The 27,604-nt window shown below is 45.0% G+C and overlaps 1 protein-coding gene across 1 annotated transcript; it reads left to right on the top strand.

The window, feature by feature from the left end:
• The first annotated feature begins 161 nt into the window (after nt 1-161).
• LOC100553995 (lysozyme g) lies at nt 162-26,109 on the top strand. The gene is made up of 5 exons (XM_062977278.1): nt 162-311; nt 2,462-2,545; nt 17,377-17,573; nt 18,710-18,848; nt 25,886-26,109. Exons 1-5 carry the CDS (start codon nt 305-307, stop codon nt 26,017-26,019), a joined length of 561 nt encoding a protein of 186 aa, XP_062833348.1. The 5' UTR covers nt 162-304; the 3' UTR covers nt 26,020-26,109.
• Nucleotides 26,110-27,604: the final 1,495 nt, after the last annotated feature.

Raw genomic sequence — 27,604 nt, 5'->3', positions numbered from 1 at the left:
ACAACAAATCTGAGAACCAAAATATAGCTCTGACTGAGGATTAACATGACACAATCTACACTAAATGATTATGCCAAGATATTATAAGGAATCAACTAGCTTTATTATTTCTGTGGTGATCCCACCCATCAAAGAATGTCAGCTACTCCCCTTTTGATGCATCTTTCCCAGATTGCTCAACTGCCAGGCCCATAAATAAGCCGCCAGAGAGACAGGAAGGAAACTGATACTGAAAGTGAAGCTGGACTGTTTCTTTTCTTTTCCCAGTTACAGTTCTAAGAGAGACTAGAAACGTCAAGGAATCATGGCAGGTATTTATTTTACAATAATTTATTGTATTTTAATGCTCAAGAGTGCTTTTAATGATTTGATCTGTAACAATGTACATCTGGTTTCCAAACAAAACTATAAGGCAATTGTTTACTCCAGTTAGGAGGAAGCATGTAGTAAAACACCTGATAAATCAGTCACAAAGTATTGTGGTTTGGTAATAATTGATATTTGTTTCTATTGCCCAGTTGTTATTCTTTCCAATAGACCAGGAAGTCTTCTTGAATTCAGTGTCCTTTGCATTCTTACTTTCCCTCTCTAAAAGATTTTTGTATGTTTTGGAGATGGGAAATTTCCCATCAAATTCCCCAACAAAGATAGTAAAGGTAAAGGTCTCCCCTTGACATTAAGTCTAGTCGTGTCTGACTCTGGGGTTGGTGCTCATCTCAATTTCTAAGCCGAAGAGCCGGCATTGTCCATAGACACGTCCAAGGTCACGTGGCTGGCATGACTGCATGGAGCGCTGGTACCTTCCCGTTGGAGCGGTACCTATTGATCTACTCACATTTACATGTTTTTGAACTGCTAGGTTGGCAGAAGCTGGAGCTGACAGTGGGAGCTCACTCCGCTCCCTGGATTTGAACTGACCTTTCAGTCAGCAAGTTCAGTAACTCAACGGTTTAACCCACTGTATCACCGGGGGCTCCCTCCAACAAAGATGTTATTATCAAATTTTAGTCACTGGAACTATCTGTGCATTATTTTAAGAAGTAAAAATTCATGTTACAAACTATGTTCATATATGACTGTGATGTCTAATTTATGAGAAATCCATACCCTCTGACATTTCAGAGATAAAAAGTGGGACACAGCCTTCACTTTGGAAATTTTTCTGACAACTTTCTTCACAGAGACATAGGATATTTTAGAATTAATTGGAAAGGTATGCAGATCATTAATTGGAACGTTTTCTCCTAAACTGAGGCAGTGGAAAGGTATTTGAAAGGTTTTTAAGCAGAGGCTGAGTGGCCATTTATTGAGAATACCTTTATTGTGTTTTATAACATTTCAATGAGCTGGACTGGATGCCCCTTGGGATCGCTTCCAACTCTAAGGTTCTATGCACGGAAATCTAGTACTTTTTCCAAAATTCATCTTGTAGTTTTTTGGTTCTCCCAGCACCATCTTTGAAATTCGTGAGAAGAAATAATAATAATAATAATAATAATAATAATAATAATAATAATAATAGACTTTATTTGTACCCTGCCCTATCTCCCTGGAGGGACTCAGAAATACAATTTCTGAAAATATTAAAATATCTTCTTCCCCTAACACCCCCACAAAATGGCAGAAAAACTATAAAGCGTGAAAATGAGAAGCAAACCAAATAAAGGAAGCAAAGAAACAAAAGGGGGTAAAAGCTCCTTTTCCATATTTCACGCTCCTATATTAGTAGTTTTCCTGCCTGCAGCTTTCCCAAACCTGTGCTATTGTGTTATCATCAAATTTGAGATCTAGGTCTCAGATCCGGACAGCAGCACCTTACAAGAAAATTCTAAAAGTACTGTATATCTTCAATTGTAATATGCCATTGATTGTAAGACACACTCTAATTTGAGTACCAACAACAACACTACATAAGATACACCTGCAATTCTAAGACACACGCCAATTTTAGAGATGTTTATATGGGGGGAAGTGCATCTATGAACTGAAGAAATACAGTGCTAAGGAATTAATCCAACTGCTAGTCCAAACTAGAGGATCTCCACTGAAGTAATATGATTTATCTAAGGACTGATGTCATTTAGAAGCTAATTAAATATATCTGTTCTTGATGGAAGCAGAAATTAGCTTTAGGCTCAAATCTTCCTATTGGAAAAATGGCTAGAATTTGGGTATGTTACTTTATTCCTTCTAAGAAAGCAAAAATAATTATATAGATGGTATGGATCAACATACGTCGCCACAGCGCCCAGTGACAGAATTAGTAATGGATCAATATACTGCCTTAGAAGTACAGTTGAATGAACAAGCATACCAGTTTTTTAGGTTAGCACATTTAGCACTTCCTCTCACAAGAGATGGAAAACATAGGTAAAATACAAAATACAGTTATGTTATAGTCAAGTATGTAATCTATTTTTATCTGACTTCATTGATTCACAATTGTCTTTATTTTTGTTAGCTTGCGCTTATGGCAATATTATACATGTTGATACTACTGGAGCGTCCGCTGAAACTGGAAAACAAGAAGGCCTGAGTTATGGTGGTAAGATTATTACTTTTGGGATTAGATGCTGTGGTAATTTTGTTAATGGGCTGATGCTACCTCATGTATATCATTACAGTAGAGTCTCCCTTATCCAACGTTCACTCATCCAACATAATGGGTTATCCAACGCAGTCTGCTTTTTAGTCAATGTTTTTGTAGTCAATGTTTTCAATACATAGCAATGTTTTGGTGCTAAATTTGTAAATACAGTAATTACTACATAACTTTGCCATGTATTGAACTGCTTTTCTGTTGATTTGTTATAAAACATGATGTTTTGGTACTTAATTTGTAAAATCATCACATAATTTGACATTCAATAGGCTTTTCCTTAATCCTTCCTTATTATCCAACATTTTCGCTTATCCGTTTATGTTGGATAAGCGAGACTCTACTGTACTTAGGAATATTCTAAAAACAAAATTTATAAAATTTATAAAAGAGAACAAAGTGCTACATTTAGGGAAAGTTTTAGGACAAAAGTAGCCAAGAAATTATATGCTTCAAAGTATGATACATGGGAAGAATAGCAACATTTATAATGTGATCAGACATTGAAAGCTTTGAAGACATAGTTGACTCAACCAGAATTACTAAGGCCCCTTCTACATTGCCATATAATCCAGATTATCAAAGCAGATATCAAATCAAATCGAGAGATCAAATCCACATTATCTGCTTTGAACTGGATTATATGAGTCTACACTGCCATATAATCCAGTTCAAAGCAGATCATCTGGATTTTATATGGCAGTGTAGAAGGGCCTAAAGCCTCAAATTTTTATCACCTCTCTGACAGTAACAAGACTGCATCAAATAGGAAATAAGGTACCACTTATGAAGTGGGGAGGCACATTTAACTAATTTACGACGTTGGAATGAGGAAGTGCCATCAGAGTGGATGATGAAGCAGCTGCTCCCCACTGTGGCTAGAATTGAACATCCCCTCAGGAGAAGGTTAAATTGCCTCTGCGTCTGTCTCTGTCTCGGTTCTATGTGTATATGGGCATTGAATGTTTGCCCTATATGTATATAATGTGATCCGCCCTGAGTCCCCTTCGGGGTGAGAAGGGTGGAATATAAATACTGTAAATAAAATAAATAAATAAAATAAATCTGGAGAGAGAGGGCCAGCGGAAATTTGAACAGAGACCACAATTGGACCCCGGCTGGACTTTGGACATGCCCGCCATGAAGCGACCCTATCACAGGGGTTTTCTTGGCAAGATTTCTTCAGAAGAGATTAGCCTTTGCCTTCACCTGAGGCTGAGAGAGTGTGACTTGCCAAAGGTCACCCAGTGAGTTTCATGACCAAGTGAGGATTCAAACCCTGATCTCCAGAGTTGTAGTTCAACACTCAAACCACTACACCACACTGTTTCTTTTGTCTTTTAAATAATTTAAATTATTCAGTTTGCTCCCAGCAGGATGGAACCAACCCTAAGACTGTACATTGACTCACTTGTTATTCTCTCTCTCTATCATACAACAATTACATTACAATATTTTATCATGTGTATTCAGACACACAGGGAGAAGACAGTACAACTGGGAAAGAGTGTGATGACTCATGGGCCTTGTAGTCCCGCTCCTAGTGTCCCTGTGGCAGATGAGGATGAAAACATGGGGTTTTATCCAGATCAACAACAGCCGGAATCCTTCCAGATGCCTGATGTTGATGTTCTTGCCCAAGAACCAATTAAAGCAGACCTTGAGCAGCTCTCACCTCCCTTCGCTAGGAGACAGTCCTTTGCTGCAGACAGGGGAGTGAAAGAGCGGGTTCGCAGGAGTTTGAGAATTGCAGCCAAACAAGACACTGATTAGCCATGTTTCCCCTGGGAAAATCCAGGGAGTCTCACATCTGGAAAGTTGGGTTTCGTTTCCTGTTCTCTAGGGAAAGAGAGCGCTGGACACCTGTTTGGCGGGAAAACGAGACCCAGTTAAAGGTGCCTGGCACGGTTGATTCTGTGCGGAGACAACAGAGCAGCTTCAGGAGTGATTTCGTGTTTCCAGCCTTGTGAGGACTTCGCAAAGTCCGCAAATCCAGTTTCCTTGCCTTGCCTATCCAAGTATTCAAGAATCGCCTTGCCCCGTTCCTAGTCACGGACCTTGTTCCTAGAATCAAGTTTTGTTTCCAGCCTTGTTGCAGATTTACCTCAGACCTTGAAAGACCCTGGACAATTCCCCACACTATTGCTTGGCAATAGTGTGTGTTTTGGTTTATTGGATTTTATCTTTGGACTCTAATATCATTTATTGGACAAACTATTTCTGGACTATATTTGACCTCATTTGAAAGGTCTGCTTCTGGACTATATTTTCTACTTGTTTTTATCATTCTTATATATTTCCTTAATAAAGATATTAGATAGTTTATTGGCCTCCGTGTATGGTTCTTGGTGCTCCGCTGCCTTGAGCGTGACAGTTTGTCTCCGCCACCCAAAGCACCAAGCAACCTAGGCCAATATGTCTGTTACACCAGGAGCCGGAGCGGGCACACCAGCCGGGGCACCACCGGCCAGTTACACCATCTCCCAGGACGAATTTAACCGGATCCGGGATAAGCTCCGAGAACAAGAGGGGGAGATTCGGGGCTTGAAGGATCGAGGAGCCCGTCTCCCTGCTTTGGCTCTGCCAACCAAGTTCTCCGGAGAAGCCTCCAAGGTTCACGTATTCCGCCGTCAATGCATGGCGTATCTAGAAGCCCGCCACACGGAGTTTCCTCAAGAAGATGTCAAGGTGGCGTGGATTTACAGTCTCTTAGATGGACCTGCGGCCACATGGGCAACGGCGCTGTACGATGCGGGCTCCCCATACCTAAATACTGCACAACAATTCCTGGCCCACCTTCGGAATACCTGGGGAATTGAGGATGACCAAGAGGCAGCTGGCCACAAACTCCGGCACCTTTTCCAAGGGGACAGACCACTATCACGGTACATAGCCGAGTTCCGGGTGTTGGCTCAAAACACCGGCTAGAATGACATAGCCCTCAGAGGACAGTTTCGTGAGGGTCTTAACCATGAGATGCAGGAAGAAATCTCCAAGGTGGAACCCCCGGATTCTCTTGAGAGACTCATCGCCCATTGTTTACGGGCAGAAGTTCTACTCTCCAACAAGAGACAGTGGCTTCGGGGTCAGGGGGGAAGAACCGGGGTAAAACCCCCTTCCGCAGCTAATACCCAGCCTCGCCCAGTCTGGAGACCACCACAGCCAGCCTCTACTCCCCTGGGAAGTGAGGACAAGCCGATGCAGCTGGGCAACGTGCGCCCCAGACTGGATGTTGCAGAGAAGGCCCACCGACAGCGTTTGAACCTGTGTTGGTACTGTGGAAACGGGGGCCATTTCGCCAGAGAGTGCCCAGCGAAGAAGAAGCCCCCCACCCGTTTGGCGGCGGCGTCCTCCGCGAACACGGAGAATACTGAGGTGACTGAGATAAAGCCGGCGGGGGAAGACAGCAACCGGGTGTAGAAGGGCTCGCCAACCCAGTCAAAAGTTCCACTCAAGAGCCGCAAATGGGGGTCCTATTTCTTTTGGTGGTCACGCTGTGGTCAGCTAAAAAGGGACCCGTCATGATCCATGCCATGATAGATTCCGGGGCAACTAACAACTTCATCGATAGAGACTATGCTAACTCATTGGGGTTACAATACCATGACTTTAAAAATGCCCGGGTGGTGCAAGCCATCGATGGCCGACCCTTAAAGACAGGACCAGTGAGCCAATGGACCGAGCCCACTCGGATGTGGATAAGAGAGCATATGGAGGAAATCTCTTTTTTCGTTACTGAGGTTCCCCATTTCCCCGTGATTTTGGGAATCCCTTGGCTGACACTCCATGACCCAAACATCTCTTGGTCCAGTAGAGAACTCCAGTTTGCTTCAAAATACTGCCAGAACCACTGCCTTGTAGCCAAGGTCTGCCATGCCATGGACACAGAGCCCATCATTACCCTGCCTAAGAAATATTCAGACTTCTGGGATGTTTTCAATGAGAAGGAAGCCGAGAAACTACCCCCGCATAGACCTTATGACTGCACCATTGATTTGATTGAGGGGGCCCCAATTCCGCGAGGGCACCTTTACTCCCTGACCGAACCAGAGCAAGAAGCTCTCAGGGAATTTTTAGAGACAAACCTTCGCAAGGGGTTCATCAGACCCTCTCAATCCCCAGCCGCTTCCCCGGTGCTGTTTGTGAAAAAGAAGTCGGGGGACCTACGCCTTTGTGTGGACTATCGGGCTCTGAATAATATCACGAAGCGAAACCGTTACCCATTGCCACTAATCTCGGACTTATTGGACCAACTTCGGGGAGCCAAAATTTACACCAAACTGGATCTTCGTGGGGCTTATAATCTGATTCGCGTGAGAGAAGGAGATGAATGGAAAACCGCTTTCCAGACCAAATTCGGATTATACGAAACCTTAGTTATGAATTTTGGTTTATCCAATGCACCCGCAACATTCCAGCATTTTGTCAAGGATATCTTCCAAGACTATCTGGACCGCTTTTTGGTTATATATTTAGACAATTTTTTGGTGTACTCGAAGTCACAAACAGAGCATGACCAGCACGTCAGAATGGTGCTACAACGTTTACGGGACCATGGACTATATGCCAAGTTAGAAAAATGTGCCTTCGATTTGAAAGAAGTAGACTTCCTGGGGTACCGCGTCTTGCCATTGGGGCTATCCATGGACCCGGCAAAGGTTTCAGCCATATTGGAATGGCGGGCGCCAACTAACAAAAAGGAAGTACAGCGCTTCTTAGGATTCGCAAACTACTACCGCAAGTTCATTCCAGATTTCGCCTGCTGGGCTGACCCAATTACCAGCTGCATCCAAGGAAAACAACCGTTCCGCTGGACAGAACAAGCTGAGAAAGGGTTCCAGCAATTAAAGCGGCTATTCACGACCCAGCCAATTCTCCAGCACCCTGATCCAAACACCCCACTTGTTGTCCAGGTCGATGCCTCTGATGTGGCAGTGGGGGCCGTACTGATGCAACCAGTGGGAGAACATCTCCACCCTTGTGCTTACTACTCACGTCAGCTAACAGCTCCGGAGAGAAACTACACCATCTGGGAAAAGGAACTCCTAGCCATCAAGGCAGCTTTCGAGAATTGGAGACATTGGCTAGAAGGGGCCAAATTCCCTATCGAAGTTCACACCGATCATCGAAATTTGGAGCACTTAAGGACTGCGCGGAAGCTGAACCAAAGACAGCAACGCTGGGCTTTGTTCTTTGAACGTTTTGACTTCCGGATGCATTATGTGACTCCTGCCCAGACCAAGCAAGCTGATGCCCTATCATGGAAGCCAGAATACGCAGCAGGGCGTAAAGATATCCCAGAAACCCAATTGTTGCAACCCGAGAACTTTGCCACGCTCACGGTGGGAAATACCAAATCCACTTCAGTTGAGCCAGCTTCTCCTAACCCAAAACCCTCATCCACGGACTCTCTTTTCACCCAGGAAATCAGGACCAGTCAACAGACAGACGCCTGGGCCCAAGAACAGATTCGACAAGGACTACGGTTCCCATTTTCACTTAAGAATGGTTTATTATGCTATAGAAACCATATTTATATTCCTCCAGGGACTGGAAGAGAAAAGGCTCTCAACTTGTGTCACGACAGCAAACCTGCCGGTGTCACGACCCAGGCGGCAGAGGCACCAATAACCATACACAGAGGCCAGAATCTAACTAATATCTTTATTGAAGGAATATATAAAGTTAATAAAAACAAGTATAGAAAATAGTCCAGAATTAGACCCTTCAGGAAAGGTCAGAATTAGTCCAAAAAAGCAATGTCCAATAAGAAATATTAAGGTCCAAAGTTGTAATCCAATAACCGAAACACTCACTTTGCCAAGCAAAGTGAGGGGAGATGACAAGGTCCTTAGTCCATAAAACTTGAGCGTGGCTAGGAAATAACTTGATACTTGAAACAAGGCTTGAACGTGGAACAAGGTAACTAAGAACAAGAACAAGGTCCGTGGAATAACTTGGTAAAATCCGTGAACCAAGGCAAGGATTAGTCCTGGGAAACAAGGCAAAGTCCGTAGGTAAACAAAGGCTGGGAAGCAAGGCGAAGGCTGGATAGCAAGGCAAGGCTTGAGCTGAAGCGAGGCTTGAATCGGAGCGCGCTGTCCAGACACAACTCGCTCCGTAGGCTGACGAATTGACTCCGCGAAGTTGCTACGCGGGCAAAACACCTATATAGAGTCCAACTTTCTTACCAAAGCGGTTCTCTGGGAATCAGAAACGAAAGCTAAACTCTGAGACCAGATGTTAAACTCCTTAAAGATTCTCACGAGAACCAATGTTAATTGGCTACATTCTTAGCTGCTATCCTCGCACTCCTGCGCGAAGCTGAATCCAAACTTCTCTGTTGTTTACAAAACTCCCGGCGCAAGAACACGGGAGAAGTAGGCTCTGGGGTTGTTTGACATACTTCTGGGGCACAACTTTCTTGCAGGTGCAAGGTTTCCAGATCTGCCTGGGAAAGATCTGGCTGAGAGGAATCCAGTTCAGACTGGGAAGGTAAAAAACCCAAGTTTTCATCTTCATCCGGAATTACAATGTCCTGAGCAGGACTACAAGGCCCATGGTTCATCACACTATCCCCCTCCTCAGGGCCCCTCCCAAACTGGGGTCCTCTCCCCGAGGCGCGAGGTCGCGGTTTGGTGGGATAGGTCAGATGGAAGCGACGGGTTAGATCAGGAGCATGGACTGTGGAGGCGTCTTCCCAAGAGCGTTCCTCAGGGCCAAAACCCACCCAGTCAATGAGATATTGTAGGCGGCGGCGATGAAAGCGAGAATCCAAAATGTCCTCAACCTCGAACTCCTCCTCCCCATTCATCAAAACAGGAGGGGGGGCCGGTTGGTCTGTATCAGGACGCACACCATCCGCCGGAAGGAGCAGGGAACGGTGAAACACTGGGTGAATGCGCATTGAACGCGGAAGTTGGAGTTTGAAAGTCACGGGGTTTAATTGCGCCACCACTGGATAGGGGCCAATGAAGCGGGCATCTAACTTCCGGCATGGGCGGTGGGAGGGCAGAAAGCGAGTGGACAGAAAAACCCGATCTCCTACCTTGATTTCGGGGCCCGGCTGGCGGTGTTTGTCAGCGTGGCGTTTATAGTCCTCCTTGGCTTGGTCCAGTTGCTGGAGCAAAAGTTGTTGCACTGCTGTGAGTTCCTGCAGCCAATCCTCTGCTGCGGGAACTTCTGAAGTTTCAATGACAGGGGGAAAGAAACGTGGATGGAAACCGTAGTTTGCAAAGAACGGCGTTTCTTTTGTAGAAGCTTGAACTCCATTATTGTAGGCAAACTCAGACAGTGGTAACAGAGAAGCCCAATTGTCCTGTTGGTAGTTTACATAACAGCGAAGATACTGCTCCAAAGTGGCATTGGTGCGCTCCGTTTGCCCATCTGTTTGGGGATGATGAGCTGAAGATAAGCGAGAGTCTATGCCCAGTAGTTTTTGTAGTGCCTTCCAAAAACGAGAGGTGAATTGAGATCCACGGTCTGTGACTAAACTCTTGGGCAATCCATGTAGTCTGAAAACATGCTGAAGAAATAGATCCGCAGTTTCTTTGGCCGTGGGGAGGCCTTCGCAGGGAATGAAATGGGCTAACTTGGTGAATAGGTCCACCACCACTAAGATCGTGGTGAATCCACAGGAAGGTGGTAGGTCAGTGATGAAATCCGCGGAAATGATTTCCCATGGGCGAGATGGGGTAGGAAGGGGGTGTAAAAGCCCTGAGGGCTTCTCCCTTCGTATCTTGGAGCGCTGGCATACTGGGCAGGTGTTGACATATTTTTCCACATCCTTGCGGATCTTGGGCCACCAAAAATCTCTTAGGATCAAATGCATGGTTTTAAATAGTCCGAAATGCCCTGCTGGCTTGCAGTCATGACACAGACGAAGCGCTTTTTCCCTGCCCGGTCCGGGTGGGATATAAACATGATTTCTATAGCAGAGCAGCCCATCTTTAAGCGAAAAGGGAAAATGCAGACCTTGACGAAGTTGGTCCTGCGCCCAGGCATCTGCTTGCTGACTAGCCCTGATTTCTTGAGCACAGATGGGTCCTGGAGTAGGGGAAGTCGAACCAATGGGGCTGGAATTGGTGTTCCCCACTGTGAGCGTGGCAAAGTTCTCAGGTTGTAGCAGTTGGGATTCAAAGGTCTCCTTGCGTCCTGCAGCGTATTCCGGTTTACGTGACAGGGCGTCTGCTTGCTTGGTTTGAGCTGGGGTCACATAATGGATCTGGAAGTTGAAACGTTCAAAGAATAAAGCCCAACGTTGCTGCCTCTGATTTAGTTTGCGGGCAGTTCTTAGATGTTCTAGATTACGATGATCAGTGTGGACTTCAATGGGGAATTTGGCCCCTTCTAGCCAATGTCTCCAAGTTTCAAAGGCTGCCTTTATGGCCAGTAGTTCTTTTTCCCAAATGGTGTAATTCCTCTCTGGTGTGGTTAGTTGACGAGAATAAAAGGCACAGGGATGGAGGTGATCTCCCACCGGTTGTAAGAGTACAGCCCCAATAGCCACATCAGAGGCGTCCGCTTGCACCACAAAAGGGGTTCCAGGATTTGGGTGCTGTAGAATTGGCTGGGAGGTGAATAGTTTCTTCAGTTGCTGGAACCCTTTCTCTGCTTGATCAGTCCAGCGGAAAGGCTGCTTCCCACGGATGCAGCTAGTGATGGGGTCGGACCAGCGGGCAAAATCTGGAATGAACTTGCGGTAGTAGTTCGCGAACCCCAAGAAACGCTGCACCTCTTTCTTGTTAGTTGGCGCCCGCCATTCCAATACTGCTGAAACTTTGGCTGGATCCATGGAAAGCCCTAGAGGCGAGATGCGGTAGCCAAGGAAATCTACCTCTTGTAGATCAAAAGCGCATTTTTCTAGCTTGGCATAAAGTCCATGATCCCGCAGTCGTTGCAACACCATTTTGACGTGGTTCTCATGTTCTGATTGTGATCTGGAAAACACCAAAAAATCGTCCAGGTAGATTATCAAGAATCTGTCTAGATAGTCCTGAAAAATATCGTTGACAAAATGCTGGAACGTTGCGGGAGCTCCGCATAAACCGAAATTCATAACTCGGGACTCGAATAATCCGAATTTAGTCTGGAAGGCGGTCTTCCACTCGTCCCCTTCTCTGATGCGAACTAGATTATAAGCCCCCCGAAGATCCAGCTTGGTGTAGACCTTGGCTCCTCGAAGTCGGTCCAGTAGATCCGAGATTAAGGGCAGGGGATAGCTGTTCCGCTTGGTGATATTGTTCAATGCTCTGTAGTCCACCACCAAGCGTAATTCCCCTGACTTCTTCTTCACAAACATCACTGGGGAGGCGGCTGGGGATTGAGAGGGTCTGATGAACCCCTTGCGAAGGTTTGTCTCTAAGAATTCCCTGAGAGCTTCTTGCTCTGGTTCAGTCAGGGAGTAGAGATGCCCTCGCGGGATCGGGGCCCCCTCCACCAAGTCAATGGCACAGTCATAAGGTCTATGTGGGGGTAATTTTTCGGCTTCTTTCTCATTGAATACATCCCAATACTCGGAGTACTTCTTTGGCAAGGTGATGATGGGCTCGGAGTCTGTGGCATGGCATACCTTGGCTACGAGGCAATGGTTTTGGCAGTACGGTGAAGCAAACTGCAGTTCTCTGTTGGACCAGGAGATGCTAGGGTCGTGGAGTGTCAGCCATGGAATTCCCAAAATCACAGGGAAATGGGGAACCTCGGTAACAAAGAAGGAAATCTCTTCCATATGTTCCCTTATCCACATCCTGGTGGGTTCCGACCACTGGCTTACGGGGCCCGTCTTGAGGGGACGGCCGTCTATGGCTTGCACCACACGGGCATTCTTGAAATCATGATATTGTAATCCCAGAGAGTCGGCATACTCTCTATCGATGAAATTGTTGGTAGCTCCAGAGTCTATCATGGCGTGGATCATGACGGGTCCCCTTTTTGCTGACCATAATGTGACCACGAGAAGGAACAGGACCCCGGTTGGCGGCTCTTGGATGGATTTTTTGACCGGGTTGGCGAGCCTCTCTACACCCGGTCGTTGGCTTCCCCCGCCGGCTGTGTGCCAGTCGGCTCAGACGCCTTCGACTCCGTGGAAGACGCCGCCGCAAGACGGGCGGCAGGCTTCCCTTTGGCTGGGCACTCTCTGGCGAAGTGGCCCCCGTTCCCGCAGTACCAGCAGAGGTTCAAGCGTTGACGACGGGCCTTCTCGGCGGCATCTAGTCTGGGACGTACATTGCCCAACTGCATCGGCACCTCCTCGCCTCCTCTGGGGTATGGGGTTGGCGGCGGGGGTCTCCACACCGGACGTGGCTGAACACTGGCGGGAGCGGGGGGTTTTGCCCCGGCTCTACCGCCCTGGCCTCGAACCCATTGTTTCCTGTTGGCAATCATGACTTCAGCCCGTAAACATTGATCAATGAGTGCCTCGAGGGAATGGGGAGGATCCACCTTGGAGATTTCTTCCAGCATTTCAATGTTGAGACCCTCCCGAAATTGTCCTCTGAGGGCTACATCGTTCCAGCCGGTGTTGTGGGCCAGCACGCGGAACTCGGCTATGTACTGAGACATGGGTCTGTCTCCTTGAAGGAGGCGCCGGAGTTTGTGACCGGCTGCCTCCAAATTGTCCTCGATTCCCCAGGTCTCCTTAAGGTGATCCAAGAAGCGTTGTGCTGAACTTAGGTGGGGGGAGGCTTGATCAAACAGGGCCGTCGCCCAGCTAGCCGCTGGTCCGTCCAGAAGACTGTAGACCCACGCCACCTTGATGTCTTCTTGGGGAAACTCGGCATCACGGGCCTCTAGATAAGCTTGACATTGGCGGCGGAAAACATGAACCTTAGCAGCTTCTCCAGAAAACTTGGTGGGCAACGCCATGGCCGGGAGGCGAACTCCGCGCTCCCTCAACCCTTTTATTTCTCCATCCTGCGCGTTGAGTCTGTCACGGATGCGGTCCACTTCGTCCTTGCTGATGGTGTAGCTGAGCGGCTGTCCAGCCGGCGCGGCTCCGGTAGACATCCTGGCCTCGGTTAGTTGGTGCTTATGGGAGGCGGAGTCAAACTGTCACGACCCAGGCGGCAGAGGCACCAATAACCATACACAGAGGCCAGAATCTAACTAATATCTTTATTGAAGGAATATATAAAGTTAATAAAAACAAGTATAGAAAATAGTCCAGAATTAGACCCTTCAGGAAAGGTCAGAATTAGTCCAAAAAAGCAATGTCCAATAAGAAATATTAAGGTCCAAAGTTGTAATCCAATAACCGAAACACTCACTTTGCCAAGCAAAGTGAGGGGAGATGACAAGGTCCTTAGTCCATAAAACTTGAGCGTGGCTAGGAAATAACTTGATACTTGAAACAAGGCTTGAACGTGGAACAAGGTAACTAAGAACAAGAACAAGGTCCGTGGAATAACTTGGTAAAATCCGTGAACCAAGGCAAGGATTAGTCCTGGGAAACAAGGCAAAGTCCGTAGGTAAACAAAGGCTGGGAAGCAAGGCGAAGGCTGGATAGCAAGGCAAGGCTTGAGCTGAAGCGAGGCTTGAATCGGAGCGCGCTGTCCAGACACAACTCGCTCCGTAGGCTGACGAATTGACTCCGCGAAGTTGCTACGCGGGCAAAACACCTATATAGAGTCCAACTTTCTTACCAAAGCGGTTCTCTGGGAATCAGAAACGAAAGCTAAACTCTGAGACCAGATGTTAAACTCCTTAAAGATTCTCACGAGAACCAATGTTAATTGGCTACATTCTTAGCTGCTATCCTCGCACTCCTGCGCGAAGCTGAATCCAAACTTCTCTGTTGTTTACAAAACTCCCGGCGCAAGAACACGGGAGAAGTAGGCTCTGGGGTTGTTTGACATACTTCTGGGGCACAACTTTCTTGCAGGTGCAAGGTTTCCAGATCTGCCTGGGAAAGATCTGGCTGAGAGGAATCCAGTTCAGACTGGGAAGGTAAAAAACCCAAGTTTTCATCTTCATCCGGAATTACAATGTCCTGAGCAGGACTACAAGGCCCATGGTTCATCACAGCCGGGCACTTTGGACTGTTTAAAACCATGCATTTAATTCTACGGGATTTCTGGTGGCCCAGGATTCGCAAAGATGTAGAAAACTATGTCAACTCTTGCCCTATTTGCCAGCACTCCAGGACACGAAGGGAGAAGCCAATAGGACTCTTACATCCCCTCCCCACACCCTCTCGGCCGTGGGAGATAATTTCAGCGGATTTTATCACAGATCTACCACCATCCCTTGGATTCACCACGATCCTAGTGGTGGTGGACCTCTTCACCAAGATGGCTCATTTCATCCCTTGCGAAGGACTTCCTACAGCCAAAGAGACCGCAGACCTATTCCTTCAGCATGTGTTCCGACTACATGGCCTACCCAAGAGTTTGGTCACAGACCGTGGATCTCAATTCACCTCCCGTTTTTGGAAGGCCCTTCAAAAACTATTGGGCATTGACTCACGTCTATCCTCAGCTCACCACCCTCAAATGGATGGGCAGACTGAGCGCACCAATGCCACTTTGGAACAATATCTCCGCTGTTATGTCAACTACCAACAGGACAATTGGGCCTCCCTGCCACCGCTTTCTGAGTTTGCATTCAACAATGGTGTCCAGAATTCAACCAAAGAAGCCCCGTTCTTTGCAAACTACGGTTTCCATCCCCGTTTCTTTCCTCCCGTCGTGGTTTCCATCCCCTCAGAAGTCCCCGCAGCGGAGGATTGGTTACAAGAACTCACAGCAGTACAAGAACTCTTGCACCAGCAACTTGATCAAGCCAAGGAGGACTACAAACGTCATGCTGATAGCCATCGCCAGCCCAGCCCCAAGATCAAGGTAGGAGACCGGGTTTGGTTGTCCACTTGCTTTTTGCCCTCCCAACGCCCTTGCCGGAAGTTAGATGCCCGTTTCATTGGTCCCTACCCAGTGGTGGTGCAACTTAACCCCGTGACTTTCAAACTCCCGCGTTCCCTGCGCATTCATCCGGTGTTCCACCGTTCCCTCCTCCTTCCGGCGGATGGTGCGCGCCCAGATGTGAACCGGCCACCCCCCGCCCCTACATTGGTGGACGGGGAAGAGGAATTTGAGGTCCAGGACATTTTGGATTCTCGCCTTCATCGCCGCCGCCTCCAGTATCTGATTGATTGGGTGGGTTATGGACCGGAAGAACGCTCATGGGAAGACGCTTCCACAGTCCATGCCCCTGACTTAGTCCGGCGCTTTCACCAGATTTACCCTTCCAAGCCGCGGCCCCGTGGATCTCGGGGGACGGGCCTGAATGAGGGGGGCTTGGGAGAGGAGATAGTGTGATGACTCATGGGCCTTGTAGTCCCGCTCCTAGTGTCCCTGTGGCAGATGAGGATGAAAACATGGGGTTTTATCCAGATCAACAACAGCCGGAATCCTTCCAGATGCCTGATGTTGATGTTCTTGCCCAAGAACCAATTAAAGCAGACCTTGAGCAGCTCTCACCTCCCTTCGCTAGGAGACAGTCCTTTGCTGCAGACAGGGGAGTGAAAGAGCGGGTTCGCAGGAGTTTGAGAATTGCAGCCAAACAAGACACTGATTAGCCATGTTTCCCCTGGGAAAATCCAGGGAGTCTCACATCTGGAAAGTTGGGTTTCGTTTCCTGTTCTCTAGGGAAAGAGAGCGCTGGACACCTGTTTGGCGGGAAAACGAGACCCAGTTAAAGGTGCCTGGCACGGTTGATTCTGTGCGGAGACAACAGAGCAGCTTCAGGAGTGATTTCGTTTTTCCAGCCTTGTGAGGACTTCGCAAAGTCCGCAAATCCAGTTTCCTTGCCTTGCCTATCCAAGTATTCAAGAATCACCTTGCCCCGTTCCTAGTCACGGACCTTGTTCCTAGAATCAAGTTTTGTTTCCAGCCTTGTTGCAGATTTACCTCGGACCTTGAAAGACCCTGGACAATTCCCCACACTATTGCTTGGCAATAGTGTGTGTTTTGGTTTATTGGATTTTATCTTTGGACTCTAATATCATTTATTGGACAAACTATTTCTGGACTATATTTGACCTCATTTGAAAGGTCTGCTTCTGGACTATATTTTCTACTTGTTTTTATCATTCTTATATATTTCCTTAATAAAGATATTAGATAGTTTATTGGCCTCCGTGTATGGTTCTTGGTGCTCCGCTGCCTTGAGCGTGACAAAGAGGCAGGTTTCTATGTGGCACTACTGCCTGCGTTCTTTTATCTCCTTGATACTTTCTAACAAAGCAACTGGTGTTCAATAGCTTTATAGTGAAGAGGATTCTTTAAGGCATTGGTTCTCAACCTGTGGATCCCCAGATGTTTTGACCTTCAACTCCCAGAAATCCTAACAGCTGGCAAACTGGTTAGGATTTCTGGGAGTTGTAGGCTAAAACATCTGGGGGACCATAGGTTGAAAACCATTGTTTTAAGGGATATGAGCATTGTTTTTTTAAAAAATTACCATGTGAATGATTGTGTGTCTTGAAACACTTCCTAAAACACGTGGAAAGATCGGTCTGTTACAGTGTGACTGTCATTGTTGCCTAATGGCACAGCTGGTCTTAGAGAATGAGAGAGACCTATGTATAGAAACATGTCTTTACATATACAATTGGTGCAAATACTAATGTATGACAATAATTATCCTTGGACATGGTGTTCTTTTGATGGAGATAAGCTTTTATACCCGATTGAAACCGGATTTTAGTATTTCTATAATCTTACCTTAAAATGTTACCTGCCAACAAGTGCAAATTATTATTTTTAATCCTTTTTTCCCATAAGGGGTTCCAGCTTCAGAAAAAAATGCAGAGAGAGATCTAAAGAATCTGGAGAAATATAAGACAAAGATTATGAATGTCAGTAGAAAAACAGGTATTGATCCAGCTCTAATTGCTGCTATAATCTCCCGAGAATCTCATGCTGGAACTCTCCTGAAGAATGGCTGGGGTGACCATGGAAATGGATTTGGTTTGATGCAGGTAAAGATGTTATATTTAATAACTGGATATTTGATGACTAAGGGTTCTTCCACAAAGTCAAGGCAGAAAATCCCACAATATCTGCTTTGAACTGGGTTATCTGAGTCCACACTGAAATATATTCCAGTTCAGCTGTGTGGAAGGGGCCCAAGTATCTTTTGGGAGTTGCGATAAGAGGATTGTGATAGATCTCTTGCCTATGCTTACCCATGTTTTTATAAACATCCTAGAGGCGGGCATGCAGAAGCTGCTTATTAGAGTTGAAGATAACATGAAGCTAAGGGCCCTTCCACACAGCCATATAACCCAGAATATCAAGGCAGAAAATTCCACAATATCTGCTATGAACTGGATTATCTGAGTCCATATTGCCATATGTTCCAGTTCAAAGCAGAAAATTTGGGATTTTATTCAGCTGTGTGGAAGGGGCCCAAGAGGGATGGTCATCAGTGCTGCAGAAGATAGGAGAAAGCTCTAAAAGGAATGTTGGGACACTGAGTTAAAACTAAGTTGCATATGAGAGATAAATATTAATTCTTGCATTTAGGTACCCTCCTCCTAAGACACACATGCAAAGACAGCAGTATAACATGATTTGCCGGCAGTAGCCATGAAAAAAAAAATAGATGGCCATGTGCATCAGAGACTGAGTACGAGTATGAGTAAGCAATACGGTGCAACTACTTTAAAGCACATTTCAATCTTATGTGATTTCATTTGTATGATTAATGGAGATATATAAAAACCTAAGCCCCATTTCCAAGCAACTTCAAAATATGCATTTTCTTGAAGTTGTAAAGGACCATTGTCGTTGTATGCCTTCAAATGATAAGTGACCCTATCATAAACATTTTCTGGGGCTGAGAGTGTGTGACTTACTCAGGGTGACCCAATGGATTTTTATGGCTGAACAGGAATTCAAACCCTGGTTTCAAGTCAAAGTCCAAAGGCTAATTACTCTCAAGTCAAACAAAGCCTCATACAATTGCGACAGCTCTAAGAACAATCCCCTCTTCCCTTCCTTTGGTTATCTTCCCTATTGTCAATATTTTGATTGCAATCTCCTTAGGACAGGGGCCTTTTTCTTGCCTCTCCCTTATGTAAAACAACTGTAATTGAAATTTATTTTTTTTTAGGTTGACAAACGATTCCATAAACCCACAGGCACATGGGATAGTGAGGAACATATGACTCAGGCTACCAGCATTCTGTGTTCCATGATAAAGGACATTGAAAAAAAATTTCCGCAGTGGACTAAGGAACAACAGCTCAAAGGTATGAAACTCCTTTTTCTAAAATATTTTGTTATAAAAATGTGAAGACAAACAAAGGCAGAGGGTTTTTTAAAATGTCAATCTTCCTCCCACCCTAAAGTTTCTCACTTGGCAAAGAAAACAGGGGAAGGTCAGATGCCTGAACAAAACCAGGGGTAGATCTACACTGACCAGGGAATGTAGAATGAATGTGGTAGAGGAGGAAGCAATTCAAAAGTGGAGCTGACCACATATCAAGCTCAAGAACAAAGCCTGAGTGGTGTTTATATGCACCATAGAGTTCAGCTTTGATCTATTTCCAGGATCTGCGACTTCACAACCATGGAGAATTTGGGTTTTTCCTTGAACTCTTCCCACCTCAATAAGCATGTGTGCATCCCTTAATCAGTTTCACTATGTGATGTGGTTTACAGCTATGTGTGCTGATGTGCATGGGGAAGGGAGTATTTTGGAGTATCCCACAATTTTTAAGGCCTCTAATGCCATCCTTCCACGCATCTGTGCCATGCATCATTTTTGAGAGGCCTTCGATTCATATTTTTGAGAGGTCTTCAATTCATATTAAGTGGTCAGTGTAGATATGCCCCAGGCCATCTTGGAGCCTCCTTGTCCACTGGATTCACAGAGCCATTTCACTGAATTTACTAGGACATAGGAAGCTATCTTGTACCAAGTCAGACCGTTCATCACCTAGTTCAATCTTATCTACATACCAACTGGCAGTCCCAGCAACTCTTCATGGTTTCAGGCTTGAGGTGGTTTCCCCCATTTTACATAGAGGCAACTGAGGTTGAAGCTGGGACTTTTCCTTTAGAGGCATGTGCTTTTACATACAGCCACATCCATTTATCATAATTATGAAGGGTTAGCTTCCTTTTTTTTTTAACATGCAATGGCCTTTCTTGTCATCTGCCATTGAAAGAACCAGGAGATAGTTGCATTGTGACCATTCTTCATGTAATAAAAACAGTGCCAGATTTTATAAACAGTCATATATAATGCTAATATTGTCTTTAAAAATAGATCAATAGTATTAAAGAATTTCTGTTCATATTTATTTGAAAAATAATTCTGTGGCACATCAAAGACTAACAAATTTATTATAAGTTTGATAATAATATAGTATTATACGTTTTCATGAATTTCAAGCCATTCATTAAATGCATGGACTGTTATTTAGAATTTCAGACACATACACACAGCATACATTGGATGGAACTTTTAGATAGTGAGGTAAGAGGTCAGAGGGAATTGAAAGAAAGAAAAATATTTGATGGCAGTTAGATTATCAAAACTCACCTGTATAAAAATGTAATGTTCGTTTTACTATGGAGTAAACAACAAAACCACTGAACCAAATCATACCAAATTTGGCCACAAAAGACATAGTCATCCAAAATATGTCTTTCAATAAAAAAACCTAGAAAAATAGTCCAAATTACAGAGGATGAGGAAGAGCCTCCCCCCCCCCCCCCCCCGGGCAACTGCCAGTTAGAAAGACAGGCTCTGCTGCCTTTAGCCCCCCCTCCCCGCTGCCTTTAGGCCCCACCCCTTTCGTATCCTAGCAATTCCCTCAGTCAAAATGGCGCCCAGGGCTCAAGCAGAGTGCACTTAGGCCTGATCCGCACTGCCTATAAAATACAGATTATCTTATTTGAACTGGATTATATGGCAGTGTAGACTCAATATCCTTCTACACAGCTATATTACCCATTTATAATCTTATATTATCTGCTTTGAACTGGATTATCTCAAGTCCACACTGCCGTACAATCCGCTTCAGTGTGGATTTTATACAGCTGTGTAGAAGGGGCCTCATTTAATCCACTTCTAAGCAGATAATATAAGATTATAAATATAATATGAAATAATTACTGTGGGATAATAATACAGAACAATATAATCTCTAAAATCAGGACAGTAAATAAAGAGCAACACTCTGAAAGCAGGGAAATTGGGAATTCCAGAAAGGAAACAATCAGGGCCAGCTAACACTTCCCAACAAAGGATTCCCCCAGGCAGGAAGCAGCCAGGCTTTGAAGCTGCAAGGCCATTAAATGCTAATCAAGGTGCTTAATTGCAGCAGGCTTTTAAGCTGCAAGACTATTTTGTGCAATTCAATCTGGCCAAACAATTATTCCCCTACAAAGGAAATAGCCAAGCTTCAAAGCAGCTCTTTGATTAAGGGTGCTACTCCAACTACTCCAGAAAACGGCCAGGCTTTGAGGCTGCAAGGCTATTCACTGCTATTCCACCTAGAATCATAGAATCATAGAATAGTAGAGTTGGAAGAGACCACATGGGCGATCTAGTCCAACCCCCTGCTAAGAAGCAGGAAATCGCATTCAAAGCACCCCCGACAGATGGCCATCCAGCCTCTGCTTAAAAGCCTCCAAGGAAGGAGCCTCCACCACGGCCCCAGGGAGAGAGTTCCACTGTCGAACAGCTCTCACAGTGAGGAAGTTCTTCCTGATGTTCAGGTGGAATCTCCTTTCCTGTAGTTTGAAGCCATTGTTCCGTGTCCTAGTCTGCAGGGCAGCAGAAAACAAGCTTGCTCCCTCATCCCTATGACTTCCCCTCACATATTTGTACATGGCTATCATGTCTCCTCTCAGCCTTCTCTTCTGCAGGCTAAACATGCCCAGCTCTTTAAGCTGCTCCTCATAGAGCTTGTTCTCCAGACCCTTAATCATTTTAGTCGCCCTCCTCTGGACGCTTTCCAGCTTGTCAACATCTCCCTTCAACTGTGGTGCCCAAAATTGGAAACAGTATTCCAGGTGTGGTCTGACCAAGGCAGAATAGAGGGGGAGCATAACTTCCCTGGATCTAGACGCTATTCCCCTATTGATGCAGGCCAGAATCCCATTGGCTTTTTTAGCAGCCGCATCACATTGTTGGCTCATGTTTAACTTGTTGTCCACGAGGACTCCAAGGTCTTTTTCGCACACACTGCTGTCAAGCCAGGCGTCCCCCATTCTGTATCTTTGATTTCCATTTTTTCTGCCGAAGTGAAGTATCTTGCATTTGTCCCTGTTGAACTTCATTTTGTTAGTTTCGGCCCATCTCTCTAGTCTGTCAAGATCGTTTTGAATTCTGCTCCTGTCTTCTGGAGTGTTAGCTATCCCTCCCAGTTTTGTGTCGTCTGCAAACTTGATGATCGTGCCTTCTAACCCTTCGTCTAAGTCGTTAATAAAGATGTTGAACAGAACCGGGCCCAGGACGGAGCCCTGCGGCACTCCACTTGTCACTTCTTTCCATGATGAAGATGATGCATTGGTGAGCACCCTTTGGGTTCGTTCGCTTAGCCAATTACAGATCCACCTAACCGTAGTTTTGTCTAGCCCACATTTTACTAGTTTGTTTGCCAGAAGGTCGTGGAGAACTTTGTCGAAGGCCTTACTGAAATCCAGGTACGCTACATCCACAGCATTCCCTGTATCGACCCAACTCGTAACTCTATCGAAAAAAGAGATCAGATTAGTCTGGCATGACTTGTTTTTGGTAAATCCGTGTTGACTATTAGCAATGACCGCATTTGTTTCTAAGTGTTCGCAGACCACTTCCTTAATGATCTTTTCCATAATTTTGCCTGGTATTGATGTGAGGCTGACCGGACGGTAATTGTTTGGGTCGTTCTTTTTTCCCTTCTTGAAGATAGGGACCACATTCGCCCTCCTCCAATCTGCTGGGACTTCTCCCGTTCTCCAAGAACTCTCGAAGATAATTGCCAGTGGTTCTGAAATAACTTCCGCTAGTTCCTTCAGTACTCTTGGGTGTAGCTGATCTGGCCCTGGGGACTTGAATTCGTTTAGAGAGCCCAAGTGTTCCTGGACAACTTGTTTCCCTATTTGGGGTTGGATTTCCTCCAATCCTTCGTCCATTCCATGTTGCTGAGGTTGAAGATGGCTTTCTTTTTGTGAGAAGACCAAGGCAAAGAAGGCATTAAGTAGTTCTGCCTTTTCCCTGTCCCCTGTCGCCATCACCCCATCTCCTCCTTGCAATGGCCCTATCGCCTCCTTTTTCTTCCTTTTTCTACCAACGTAAGCAAAAAAGGCTTTTTCGTTGTTTTTTATGTCCCTGGAAAGCCTGAGCTCATTTTGCGCTTTAGCCTTGCGAACCTTTTCCCTACAGGTGTTGGCTATACGTTTGAATTCTTCTTTGGTGGTTTCTCCCCTTTTCCACTTCTTGTGCATGTCACTTTTGAGCTTTAGCTCAGTTAGAAGTTCTTTGGACATCCATTCTGGCTTCTTTGCACTTGTCTTATTTTTCTTCTTTGTTGGCACTGTTTGCATTTGCGCCTTGAGTATTTCACTTTTGAAAAACTCCCATCCATCCTTAACTCCCTTGTTTTTTAATATCGGCGTCCATGGAATGCCGCTCAGTAATTCCTTCATTTTTTGGAAGTCAGCTCTCTTAAAGTCCAGAATGCGTGTTTGACTTGTCTTAGTTTCAGCATTCCTTTGTATTGCAAACTGCAGGAGCACATGGTCACTTGCCCCTAAGGATCCAACCACTTCAACTGTATTGATCAGGTCTTCCACATTTGTTAAGATTAGATCAAGAGTTGCTGATCCCCTTGTTGCCTCTTTTACCTTCTGGACCATAAAATTATCTGCAAGGCAAGTGAGGAATTTGTTGGACTTTGTACTCTTGGCTGAATTTGTTTTCCAGCAGATATCGGGATAATTGAAATCGCCCATGACTACTATATCTCTTCTTTGTGCCTGTTTGGTCAGCTGTTGACAGAAGGCTTCATCAAGTCCTTCATCCTGACTCGGAGGTCTGTAGTAGACACCCACGACAAGATCTTTTTGAGTCCCGGTTCCCTTGATTCTTATCCAGATGCTTTCAAGCTGGTTTCCCGGATTACAGTCTTGCATTTCTTCTGTGTATGTCCCCTGAAGAGTGTTCCTGTTGAAGTGAATCATGTAGGTGTAAAGTGTTGTCCTCCTCCTCAACATCCCCAGTGCATTCATCAATGACAATCCATTGAGATACATCCGAGAGCCCATTACTCTCCCAAGGATGTTCCTGTTGCTCCTGGTCTATGATTGGGGATGGAGCATTTGCATGATTACATAAGTGTGACTGTGGTGATGCACTGTCCCCGTCAGGGCTATCCCCTGCGCATTGATCCAGGGTGGTCCACTGAGTGGTATCTAAGAAACTGTGGTCCTCCACAAGATGTGTTTCCTGATTGTATGTTAATGATGTAAGAATTTCAAATCTGTTGTGTAAATGCAGCTGAGCAGAGGAGTTCTGCGGAGGCTGCCTGGTCCTGCGTCTCCTTCTATGGGTGACCTCCTTCCAAGCCTGAGGGTTGTCTACCTTTGAGTTGATCTCCCCATAAGGTTCCTGATCATGGTCTTGGTGGTGTTGGTGTGATGCAGGCTGCTGATCTACAGCAGCGTGTTGTGCAGTGTCCAAGAAGAGCTCGAGTGCCTGAATGTCCTTAAGGGTCTTAATACGGTGCTCGAGCTGTTGGATCCTCTGCTCCATCAGAGTCATCTGTTTGCATTTGGAGCAGATGTAGTTGTCTAGTTTTTGTGTGAAAAACCAGAACATGCCACAGCTGGTGCATGTGATGGGAATGTTTTGCTTTTGTTGCATCTCTTGGTGAGCGTGGTGGCCAAGTGAGATCTTTGTACAGTTAAGTAATATGCACGCACTTTATGTGCAAACTGCAACAAACCACCTCTTTGTGTATTTGTTTATGTTGCTTTATTTCCTGTATGTACTGCAAAGGATAGTTAGTAAAGGTGCCTGCTGCCTCTGCTTCTGCGAGAACCAACTGCCCTTCTGGGATCAGGCTCTGGCAGAAACTCACACTGGCAAATAAAGCTTTCCCAGAAACTCAATTAACAGGGGACAATGCCTGCTGTCAATCAACTTAAGTACCTGGCTCTCTTTCAACACAACAGTCACACAACAGTTAGACTTTGACCACAGGAGCCAAGCCCACACTCAGTTTAAAATCTTAGCCAAATCTTAGCCAAATCCTACCTGAAGCCAGGGAGCAAAAATGTCCTCCTGCTGCCTCTGCTTCTGCGAGAACCAACTGCCCTTCTGGGATCAGGCTCTGGCAGAAACTCACACTGGCAAATAAAGCTTTCCCAGAAACTCAATTAACAGGGGACAATGCCTGCTGTCAATCAACTTAAGTACCTGGCTCTCTTTCAACACAACAGTCACACAACAGTTAGACTTTGACCACAGGAGCCAAGCCCACACTCAGTTTAAAATCTTAGCCAAATCTTAGCCAAATCCTACCTGAAGCCAGGGAGCAAAAATGTCCTCCTGCTGCCTCTGCTTCTGCGAGAACCAACCTGGCCAACAAATGATTCCCATAAGCCACAGCAACGCATGGCCGGGCAAAGCTAGTAATTTATAAAATGATTAGTGATAACAAAAACAATCTGGCACTAAATCATCCAATTCATATGTGTAGTGTACAGTCAGCCCTTCACATTTACCAATTTAACATTTGTAGATTTCAGTATTTGCAAATGTGATTAACATAGTCTCTCTTGGAAACTCTAGGTCCAGTACACTCCTATGATCAATATCCACTTAAGAATTCTAGGATATCCACCAGATGTTAACCATAGTCACACTTGAAAATCCAGAGACTCCTATAAAGGTGTTCTCTCTAATTAATAAAAATAGCAGATTTTTCATTTGCAGTTTTCCCACTGTCATAGGGTTGCTGCACCTCTAAACCCAGCAAATGCGGAGGGATGAGTGTATATAGAGTACTATAGCCTGTGCAGTTAAATGCACTCAGGTACCATATCACATAGTATTCTTTAATATACTGATAAGGATAGATAGAAAAGTTGTTTTATTAGCAACTGATGTCAGGCTATAACTGTGTGCCTCTATATTTAGGAAGTCCTTTTGACCTCAGTATGAATTATTTCTGTATATCCATAATGTATCAAGGTGTGGAACAGCAAGGCCTATGTCTTTGTTTAGTGCTAATTTCAATCAACTGTTTAACAGATTGTGTCATACGGTCTTAAATTATTTCTCCCATAGGTGGAATTTCAGCCTACAATGCAGGTGTTAACAATGTCAAAACTTATGACCGAATGGATATAGGCACAACAAAGAATGATTATGCCAATGATGTTGTTGCAAGAGCTAAGTTTTACAAAAGAAATGGATACTAATAATGCTTTCCAACAATTACTTGAAATGAATACATAATCAACCAATTTATGAAAACATGTATATTCCTAATAAAATACATGTTCATTGTATTTTATTTCTTGACTTTTATATGTAACACATGGCCCAGATTGTTTTAAATAGTTTTGATGTGAAATCATGGTGGCAGTTTACATGTTTTAAGTTTGCAAAGTAAAGGAAGTGCTAAATGACTGTTTTGTGTAAATTAGCATGCATATTCCCCATGCAAAGGATTGTTACTTTGACACAGTGCTGGGGCTTGCGCACCTCGATGATGCCATGACCTATACCATGCAGGGCCACCCAAGACGGGAAGGTCATGGCAGAGAGGTCAGACTAAATAAGATCCCTGGGGAAGGTAATGACAACCCACCCCAGTATTCCTGCCATGAAAACTACATGGATCAGCTTGAACTTTGGTGCTGGAGGAAAATACTGAGAGTGCCTTGGACCGCAAGAAGATCCAACCAGTCCATCCTCCAGGAAATTATGTCCAACTGCTCAATGGAGGGAAGGATATTAGAGGCAAAGTTAAGTATTTTGGCCACATCACGAGAAGACAGGAAGGCTTGGAGAAGATCATGATGCTGGGGAAAAATGGAAGGAAAAAGGAAGAGAGGCTGACCAAGGGCAAGATGGATGGACAGTATCCTTGAAATGACTAGTTCGACCTTGAAGGAGCTGGGGGCAGCGATGGCTGACAGGGAGCTCTGGCGTGGACTGGTCCATGAGGTCATGAAGAGTCGAAAATGACTGAATGAGTAAAGAAGAAGAAGAAGCATGCATATTACACATTTTATTTTCAGATTTTTTCCTGCCCACTGCTTATGATTTGTTTTGCAGATTTAACTTTTCTTTCTTTAAACTAACAGTTACTATGCTCATTACCCTAATATTAAGACATAGTTTGATGTACTAGTTGAGAATTAGGTTAAGATTGCAATTACTTGTCTAAATAAACTTAAGTTGGGTAAAAGTAAAGGTTTCACCTGATGTTAAGGCTAGTTGTGTCTGATTCTGGGGGTTGGTGCTCATCTCCATTTCTAAGCTGAAGAGCTGGCATTGTCTGCAAACACTTCCAAGGTCACGTGGCCGGCATGACTGTATGGTGCGCCATTAACTTCCCGCCAGAGCGGTACCTATTGATCTACTCACATTTTCATGCTTTCGAACTGCTAGGTTGGCAGAAGCTGGGGTTAACAGTGGGAACTCAACCCATCCCCAAATTCGAACCTGCCAACCTTTTGGTCAGTAAGTTCAACAGCTCAGCGGTTTAACTCGCTGTGCCACCTATAAATTGGGTAATAATAATGATAATAAACTTTATTTCCAGACCATCCTCTCTCTGAAGGGACTCGGGGCAATTTACAGACACAAAACAAAAAGGCAAACATTCAATGCCTCAAATGAGTATAAACACATCAAAATAATACAAAATAATGCACAGTAACAACAGTAATCTTACAACAAAAAATTAAGCATTGAAATTAAAAAAAAAAATCAAAAACAATCCGATAAGACATAGTAAACTAAATCATAAGTAAAACATTACAACATATATCCTAA

Source organism: Anolis carolinensis, chromosome 3 (assembly GCF_035594765.1).
Source record: "Anolis carolinensis isolate JA03-04 chromosome 3, rAnoCar3.1.pri, whole genome shotgun sequence".
Lineage (NCBI taxonomy): Eukaryota > Metazoa > Chordata > Lepidosauria > Squamata > Dactyloidae > Anolis > Anolis carolinensis.
The sequence above is the reverse complement of the archived record's forward strand: the minus strand, read 5'-3'. Positions and strand labels throughout refer to the sequence as shown.